Source organism: Humulus lupulus, chromosome 3 (assembly GCF_963169125.1).
Source record: "Humulus lupulus chromosome 3, drHumLupu1.1, whole genome shotgun sequence".
Lineage (NCBI taxonomy): Eukaryota > Viridiplantae > Streptophyta > Magnoliopsida > Rosales > Cannabaceae > Humulus > Humulus lupulus.
This window is the reverse complement of record NC_084795.1, coordinates 6,224,090-6,233,765: the sequence shown is the minus strand read 5'-3', so window position 1 is coordinate 6,233,765 and position 9,676 is coordinate 6,224,090. Positions and strand designations below refer to the sequence as shown.

The window sequence follows — 9,676 nt, the reverse complement described above, 5'->3', positions numbered from 1 at the left end:
CTTTTATGGCAAAGAACTAGGTGTTATATGCGCTCTGCTTTAAAGGAGAGGAATGCTCTTTATATGAAGATTCCTAGAAAAGCAGATGGGTCTCTTGATAATTGGAGTTACAAGTGTTTTGGTTTTCCTCTTGCATTCCTTATATGGATTTATGAGACCCTTCCAAGTTGCTCATCGTTTTTATGTCGGAGGATTGGTTCTTCATTTCCAAGGATATTGAATTGGCATAGCAAGGATAGTGTGAGTTATCATGAAGTTCTTGAGAAAGTTTTTATAGATGAGAAGGTAGTTTTTTTCCTCTCTTTGTTTTGTGTTGTATTTTTATATCTGTTATATTTGTAAGTAACTGATTACTTCTCATTTTTTATAACTTTTTGTTGCTATTCATGTTTTTTTTTTTATTCATTTTTTTTTAAATTTAATGCAGTTTGATGTCAATCTTGTTGTTCCTAATGCGGAAGAAAAGAAATTGGGTATATTGAAGAATTTATCATTTGAAAGTGTATTCTGTCCAACCCCACCACCTATAGGTGATGACATTCCCCTATCGGAGATGCCTTTGTTGAGGCCTGGACTCTTTCTTCCAAAGAAGCGTTTGGAGGTTTTTTTTTTCCTTTTTTATTTTTTTTAAACCCTTGTTATATGTCATTATGTTTTAATGTTTTTGTTATCTTGTTAAATTGTATGTAGGATCAATATAACAAGGGGCTTCAAGATCAAATCAAGGAGTTGCATGTTAAGTTGACTGAAGTTCAAGCGTCGCAAAAGTTGATTATTGGTGAACTTGGTTGCCTCAAGAAAAGTTTTGAAGCTGATTTTGCTACAGCTATTGGTTTGCTTGTAGACATTAAGTCTGCTGTGTCTGTGAAAACTGATGGTGGAGATTTAGATTATGAAAATCAAGTGGACTTTGACCATGTTTATCATGTAAATAGTTTATTGCGTAATTTTCTTTTCTTATATTATTTTGTTTGTGTATCTTGATTGAATATTTCATTGCTTTTCTACAGGATTATGTTGATGATGTTTGTGTGGGGGGGTACCAAGATGTTCAAGTTGATGAAAAGTTGGGGGCCGATTTGGAGCATTCTGTGAAGATTGCTTCAGATTTTGTTACTCCTGTTAAGGTATGTTGTTTAAATAACATTTTGTCTAAGGAAGTCGTTTTTTTTATATTTGTTATAAATTTTAATTTTTTCCTTTTTGTTTTTGCAGAGTCAATCTAATGAAGCCTCATTGCGATGCTCGAGTCCTTCAACTTCTACAGTTTATGTGTCAAATGAAATGTGGAAGATGATAAATGAGTCTACTAAGAGATCATCAAAAGATAGTAGTAATATGGAGGGTAAGAGCGATTGGTCAATTGTTGTCTATGATTCTTCAAGGTTGTCTGATCCTGTGGCTATTTTGCCTAAGAAAAGAGAGGCGAAGCCAAGTGCTGTTGTCAAGTCTCCTTTCATGACAAAGTTTGGTTCTTCTGAAGATGAAGGTAAACATAAAAGAAAGAAGACTGTATTGGATAATATATGCCCTTTTTCTAATGATCTTGGTCAGAATCACACTGAAGAACAAGCTTCTGAGTTTCATAGTTGGATTGAAACTAAAGTGAAGCACAATAACAAGTATGTACAATTTGTTTTTTTTTGTGATTTTTTTTTTGGTTTTGTGTGAAATTTTTGGTTTAATTTTCTAAATACTATTTGATTTTTTTGTTTTGTAGGTTTAAGAAATATGATGATAACAAGGTTGAGCCATCGATCGATTTCACTTTCATTTTTATTGACGAGAAGACTTGGTTCTACCGTTTGTATCATCCTGGGCAGTTTGTTGATTCATCAGTGAGTTTCTTTTTCTTTTTATGTTATGTTTCTCATTTAAAAAAAAAAATTCTTTTGATGTGCTTGAATTCTATATTTCTGTGTTTTGATGGGGGTAACTAGTTCCCTCTGTCTTTTTTGTGTTTCTAAATGTATAACTGGTAGTTTAGCTGGGGTAACTAGTTACCTAAATGTATAATCTAGTAGTTTAGCTAGGGTAACTAGTTACCACAGTCATCTTTTTGTGTTGCAATGCTTTGTGTAACTGGTTACCCAAATTTACACATTGATGTTTAGCTGATGGTAACTTGTTACCCACACTTTTTATTATTTGTTGTGCAGCTGATTGGAACTGGTTACCCTATGTTTTATTTATTTATTATGATTTGTTGTAAGTGGTAATAGGTTTCTACATAGTGGTCTTATAAGCCTTTATTTTTTAAAATGCAGCATATTGATGTCATGATGTATTATTTGAGGAGAAAGGTTAAGTTGTCCAAAGGTTTGATGAGGAGGGTCTCTACTACTGATAGTTGTTTTGCCCAAAATATTGTTTTCATGTATGAGAATTTTGTGAAATCAGGCAGTGATACATTGAACATTGATGACAGCTGTGTTGCTTTGAAGATTATGAGGGGCAACTCATTATTTTGCAGTAGTCACTGGAATTTTCTTGATCATGTTCTTATGCCTGTTAATGTTAAGGATCTTGCTCATTGGCTTTTGCTACATTTTGACATAAATAAGAGGTTGCTCATTGTTTATGATTCTATGTCGGGGGCGAGGCATGAAAATTTGAGTTTACCTGTAATTGAAGCATTTGCTGTAATGCTTCCTCTTCTATTGGAGAAGATTGATTTTTATGATCGTCGTGACATAAATCTTGATATTAGTCCTTATGATGTTGTTGAGACTGATGCTTTGCAATTGAGTATTGCTAGAGACATTCCTCAACAAGTTGAATGGTGAGTTTTTTTTTTTTAAGTTTGCTTATCCTGTTTGTTTCTGGTTTTGTTTTTATGTTCTTAGTTTTTTATGTGTTTGTAATATTGCAGTGACTGTGGGATTTTTACAACGTATTTTGCCGAGCAATTAATTCGTGGAAAGGAAAACAAGATGCCAAAAGAAATTGATGCTCAGTTGCTTCACCAAGACATTGCTGTTAGCTTGTATTTTCATGGGAAGAAGAAACAAGAAGATGGATATTTGACTAGCGATGAGTTTTCTGAAAAGGTTTTGGATAGGAAGCAGAAGAGGAGGAAGACTGCTGCATAGGTTCTCTTAAGACTACTGCATAGGTTATTTAGGAAGTTTTATGAAAGGATATTAGACTTTTTTTATTTTGTCTATACTCTAAATTAAATCATCTTTTAGAAAAGGATGTTTGACTTTTGGAAATGATTACCAATAGTTAGTTTGATACTTGTATATGTTAAATTGGTACTATTTGTAAGACCTTGGTTACTTAAGGATATTATATATATCTTTTGATCTTTTCTGTGTTATTTATTTGAATATGTATCAAAGTTATTATAATACTCAATATCATTGTATGAATATGAAAGTCAATCATTTAATGAATGAAGCGACTGGTTACTTTTTTGGTGTTTGTTGATTTTCATTTTTTTTTTGTGGCAAATGTTAGATCAAAGTACCTACTTTATTGTTTTTTTTTTGTATTTCATGTTTAATAATTATATATAATAATATTCAACTTTTTAAAAGTAACTATGATATACAAAGCATTTGAGATATAATAATCAAGTACCCAGCTGGGTCATCATGTTATATACTAATTGGTAACTGGTTACCTCACCCAGAATATTATGTTTTATTTAAAAAAAAACATGTTTTCATGGTGTTGGTTGCATAAATATTTGACATATATCAACAAAAAACCAACAATTTATTATAAAGGGAATCTTATATGCTTTGGTAATCATTCAATTTATTTGAATATGTAACAAAGTTATTATAATACTCAATATCACTGTATGAATATGAAAGTCAATCATTTAATGAATGAAGCTATGATATGGTTGTTTTTCTGTAATATATCAAGCTATGACTTTTGTTTTTTCTGCTTGTTTGCCTTGTCAATTGGTGGATTCCTGCAAGTCTTCCTGTTATGTCCTGGTTGACCACATTTACCACAGGTGATTATCACTTTTGGTTCTCCTCTTGATCTTATTCTTTTCTTTCTTGGTCTTCCTGCAGGGATTGTTGCCTTTGGAGGTAGCACCACTATGTCTAAGTGTTGTGGTAGATTCCATTCATCTTTATGGGGCAAAGGATGAACATTTTCTTCATACATTGCTTTCAAAGTTTCTGTTTTGTAAAACTTTGCACAGTAATCATATACTCCCAAGTTTCTCTTTGCAATTACAGCTACTGCATGCCCACAAGGCATTTCATCTTCTTGAAACCTATTGCATGTACAAGTTCTATTGTGAATATTTACTGTGAAATTGGTCCATTTTTCATCACGAACTTGATATTCTATTGGATTGAAAGGCAAGACCTGAAAATAGTTTTGTGATGAATTAAAATAAAATAATAAACATTTATGTACAATTAACATTGAATGTATGCTGTTCCCACTCTGTTTAGTTTATTGTTTTGTTTTTGCTGTTACCCAGAGTAACTGGTTACCATATATTGACAGAATAAAGAATAGTAAGAATAAGTTTAGTTGCATACCTCATACTTCATTTTTGAAACAATGTCATGTCTCAATTCATTTTCTGTTGCTGTAGACACTTTTGTGAATGTTCCATTTGCATTATTTGAATTGTTCCAAACCCACTTTTGAACCAAACTTCTAAGACATTCAACCAATATATCAATTGGGAGATTTCTTGCAGCTTTTAGTGCAGCGTTGAGCGATTCTGCGATGTTGGATGTCATCATGGTGTATCTTTTTGTTGGTGAGTATGATCTTGCCCAAGTTTCATATTTGGCTTTCTCTAAATAGGGTCTAATGCGCCTGTCAAGTCTATCAAGGCTTCTCATGTAGTGTTCACATTCTGTTTTTGTGTATGCTTTTGCTGCTGCAATGAAATTCATTTGTAGCTGTTCTCCATGGTTTCCATACTTGCTTTTCAAATTATTGAGCAAGTGATACATGCAAGCTCCATGGAACACATTTGGGTACACTATATGTACTGTATTCTCTATGCTCTTGTGTCTGTCAGAAACAATAGCCAATCCTGTGAAGTAACCAGTTAGTTTTATAAGATACTAAATGAAATAACATGTATTTGTGTATTGGTTTTGGGTAACCATTTCCTTTTTATATGTAAACCATATGATAAAATTGAAGCTACCATACCTTCGGGTTCTCCATATGTGTCTCTTAGTTTGGAGAAGAACCAAAGCCAAGAGTTATCATTTTCTGAGTCTGCTATTCCAAAAGCCAAGACAAAAATGTTGTTGTTTGGATCTAATGTTGATGCTGAAAATAGTGTGCCGCCATGTGCATTTTTTAAGAAAGTTCCATCAACAACAATGATAGGCCTCAAATATCTCCAACCTTTGATTGAGTTGGAGAAAGCTATGTACAAGTATTTGAATCTATCTTCATTGTCTGTGAGCAGATGTGTTACTGTTTCTGGATTTGCTTGCTTCAACATGTGAAGATACATTGGCAACTTTTGATATGAATCATCAGGGTTCCCTCTTACTAGAAGCAAAGCTTTTTCTCTTGATCTCCATGCTTTTGTGTATCCCATGGTTACTCCAAAGTCATCATTCATGTCATTCATGATGTCATTTGGAGTATAATTTCTTTTGACTGACTTGTACTTATTCTTTATTAATTCCCCAATTATGATGCTTTTTGCTTGCCTATGATCCTCCATAACAATTTCAACAGAGCAAGTATGATTTGGAATGCATTTTCGTACCTTGAATAAATCTTGATTTTTGTATTTAGAAGCTCTCACAAACCAGCTGCATGTGTCATCTGCTCAGGTAACCAGGTACTCTCTTGGTTCTGATCTTTTTGTTTTGAACTGAAAGTTATGTAGCATTGCATGGTAGCCAAGAGCTGATTTGATTGTGTTCTTGTCCTTGTAAATCTGTCCTTGCTCTATTTTGTTCACTCTGTAATCAGATATTACTATTTCAATTTCCTCCAATCTCTTTTTTCTTTTTGAATTGTCTTCAATTATAAAATCAGCTACTTCTTCAGCAAGGTGAGGTATGTATGCCACATTGATTCCCTCATTTGTTGTGCTTGACATTCCTTCTTCAAGTAACATATGTTCATTGATGGAAGCTTTGTTTGCTTGCATTAATAATGTTCCCACCTCCATTTCTTGTGCTGTAGCTTTCTGATTTGATAGCTGAAGAAGATTATTTTCATCCATTGATTCTTGAACTATATTCACACACAATGGTAAGTCTGTTATTTTTTCTGCAACTTTTTTCTTTATTTCCAAGTAGAACAACACTGAATTGTCTGATTCAATCTTCATTGGTGGTGTTCCTTTGGCTACTTGATAATAAACTTCAATGCTTGCTCTTGTTTCCTTTATCTCCTGTTTTACCAAATTCACCAAGTTGTCAAGAGAACAATTTGGTGGAATCAATATTCCAGTCATTGTGTACCCTTCGTACTCATTTTTTTCATTCCACTTGCCTCCAAATTGAACCAAAGAAGTAGTATTTTCCATACCTGTAATATTTTGTAAATTTTTAAGTAGTTATTTGGGTGTATCTGGTGAAGGTAACTGGTTACTGTAGTCTGCAATTACATACTTCAGTGGAAAACTTAATTGGAAAATATGACAGTTTTCAAGGTAACTGGTTACTTTGTTGTTACTGAAAGTTTTGACAATTAGAATTCAGACCAATAGACCAATATGAAATGTTTTTTTATCGCAAAGACAAAATTGAATCTAAAATAATCATAGTTATTGTTTTTTTGTATATTTTTGCTCAATCAATATAACTATATTAGTAGGTTTAATTATTTTTTTCAAATTTCATGTTAATTATTATGTTTTTTTTTTTTAAAAATGGACATAATGAACTTCATGATTACCATTATAATCTGTAAAATAAGTATGAGAAAAATATGAAATCAATGGTTCTATATTATGTAGAAGAATTATGAATTTAATAGATATTAAGTTGAATAAAATTACAGTAATATAGTATTTGACAGAGAAATATTTTTAAACCTGGTTTTCTTGGATGCTTTGGATGATGGACAAGATCGTCGCCGGAGATGGAGGACGTCGCCGGTGATGGAGAACGGCGTCGCCGGAGATGGCTGGAGGTGGCTGGAGGTTCGGGTTTGTGGTTGCCAAAGATTGGTGTTCTTGCTGAATTTTTTTTTTTTGGCTGGGTATGTTTTTGATCGACTGAAAATTTCACCATTGTAGGATGTGCATCTTTAATTACAATACTACCCTCCTTAGTGGCTTATTTGTTTTATTTTTCAATGTGGGATAACTTTTCCCATATTCTAATTTTCTGTAGTTAAGTTTTTCCATATAAAGTAAGTAAAGTTTAATTACCATATTTTTGCACATTAATGGCTAAAAAGCCATATTTATGAAAAATCCCCAAACAAAAATTATATATAAGCAGGCTCGATCTTGGGCACAGGCATACTAGGCCTGTGCTTAAGCCCACACAATGAAGGCCCAAAATTTTGAAAACTGTCACTTTATATATAATTTTTTTAAAAATAACATATATTTTGTAAAGGGTTTTCCACAACTCAGGACCGACCCTGTATAAAAGGTAAGAACTACTTTTTTTTTTTTTGGTATCGGTATATAATTTCAGAGTTTTGGACATTTGGACAAGTTACAACTCTATTTTATTTATATATATAATGATGTATAGTATAGTTACAAATCATCCTCGATAAATTTTTATAAATCATCAAAAATTTAATTATATTATACCCCATCACTTAAAAATAACAACTTAACTAAGTGTGGAATTCCTACTGAAATGGTGCCCTTATATAAAATATTAATATTTATAAAAATTATTTAATAATATATCAACGTAAGTCAGTGACAAAGCAGGACTAAAACGGGCCAATATTTTTTTCTAATAAAGATTATACTAATAAAAATTTGGTGCTCTTTACTGATACCCTACTGAACCGATTTTATATCTGTTATGATATTATCATTGATGACTAATACATATTATGATGAAGAAGATGTCTTCTTTGCGGTCTATAAATTCCCAAATTATGGTCAATTGTGCTGACAAAAGTTGAAACATAATAGAGCTGGCGAGCCTAGTTGGTTTCAAAACCGAGTTGATCTTCGAGGAATTTACATGAAATATGAAAAAAAAAATATGGTATTTTTTTGTGTGCGTTTTATATGGTATTTCTATATTTTCTTACTTTTTTATGGGATTTGCATGTTTTCTCATAATTGTGTAATAATTTTTTAGTTTTTACCATATTAAATTATATAAGATTATTTTGGCTAATTTTGAATTTTTGTGAGAGTATTTCAGTAATTGTACGTATTATTTTTAATTTATTTTTTTGTTCAGACATTGAAAAACGTTTTATTTTTTTGTTTTATTCTATTTTTATCTTCTTCAATCAACATTTTCTCTGTTCTAACCGGTTACCACTATCAGAACAATTTTGATTTTTTTTTTTGGTGGTAGTGATCATTTGCACTATCAATTTTTTTAGTGATGTGTGGTAACTAGTTATATCTATAAAATTAGTTTTATTTTTCAAAAGGAGTTGTGGTAACTGGTTACGACTATAAAAATACTTTTGATTTTTTTAGTAATGTATTATTATCAAAATACCAGCTGAATTCTAACTTGTTACTTAGTGAGATTTGGAGAAAAAAAGTTGATATGAAAAAAATGAACTAAATTGATCGTGAAGGTAACTGGTTACAATTAGGTTTGAAAAAAAAGCTAGCTGCGATAGTAATCGGTTACCTAGCCAGACCTGAAAACAAATAGAATCCAAACAAAAAATCTAAAATGATCATAATCGTAACTGGTTACAGCTAGGTTTGAAAAAAGAATCAGATCTGAAAAAAAATAATTACGATAGTAACTAGTTACTTATCTAGACCTGAAAAGAAAATCAGATCTAAACAAACAAAAAAAATCCAAACAAAAAATTTAAAATGATCATAATCGTAACTGGTTACATCTAGGTTTCAAAAAAGAATGAGATCTAAAAAAAAAAACAATTACGATGGTAACTAGTTACTTATCTAGACCTGAAAAGAAAATCAGATCTAATCAAACAAAAAAATCCATATTTATGTAAACTTCCAAAATGAGATTGCCAAGAATTATGCATGCCAAGAGAACAATGTGATGACATACTATATGCATAATGGACAAGTTACAAATAACAATGAGAAAATGTCTACAAGTAATTGGGTAATTTTGTTTTTTTCACTATTGGCAAGATAAATGTTAAGCCTTTTGATGCTTTTAGGAGTTTTTTGACATAATCAAAAACCATTATTTAGCCGAGTAATGATTGTGGCACACTTAAATTGCACAGACCATTTATACACAAGGGTGTATAATTAATCTCAACTACCGAATTAAAATAATTTAAGGTTCAAATTTAATACACATCTTTGAGTGGCATTACTCCATTTAGCATGTGTCATTTTACTGTAAATTACTGGAAGTTACCATACTCTGGTGTTGAGGCACTGTGTCAAATGTCAAGGCTTCTGATGCTGTTTGTTTATTACATATATCAGGTTCAAAGCTCTGTAGAAGTGGAATAATAATTAATTAATATTATCATCTGATTGAAAAAGATACTTTTGTTTGAGCTTCTTTATAATCTGATTACTGACAAGTCATAACTCTCTCTCTTGTTGTTG

At 31.6% G+C, this 9,676-nt stretch overlaps 1 protein-coding gene across 1 annotated transcript; it reads right to left on the bottom strand.

Annotated features, from left to right (window-relative positions):
- Positions 1 to 3,879: 3,879 nt before the first annotated feature.
- Positions 3,880 to 5,677, bottom strand: LOC133821757 (uncharacterized). The gene is made up of 3 exons (XM_062253902.1): positions 5,149 to 5,677; positions 4,518 to 5,026; positions 3,880 to 4,338 (listed from the first exon to the last, which is right to left on the bottom strand). Exons 1-3 carry the CDS (start codon positions 5,675 to 5,677, stop codon positions 3,880 to 3,882), a joined length of 1,497 nt encoding a protein of 498 aa, XP_062109886.1.
- Positions 5,678 to 9,676: the final 3,999 nt, after the last annotated feature.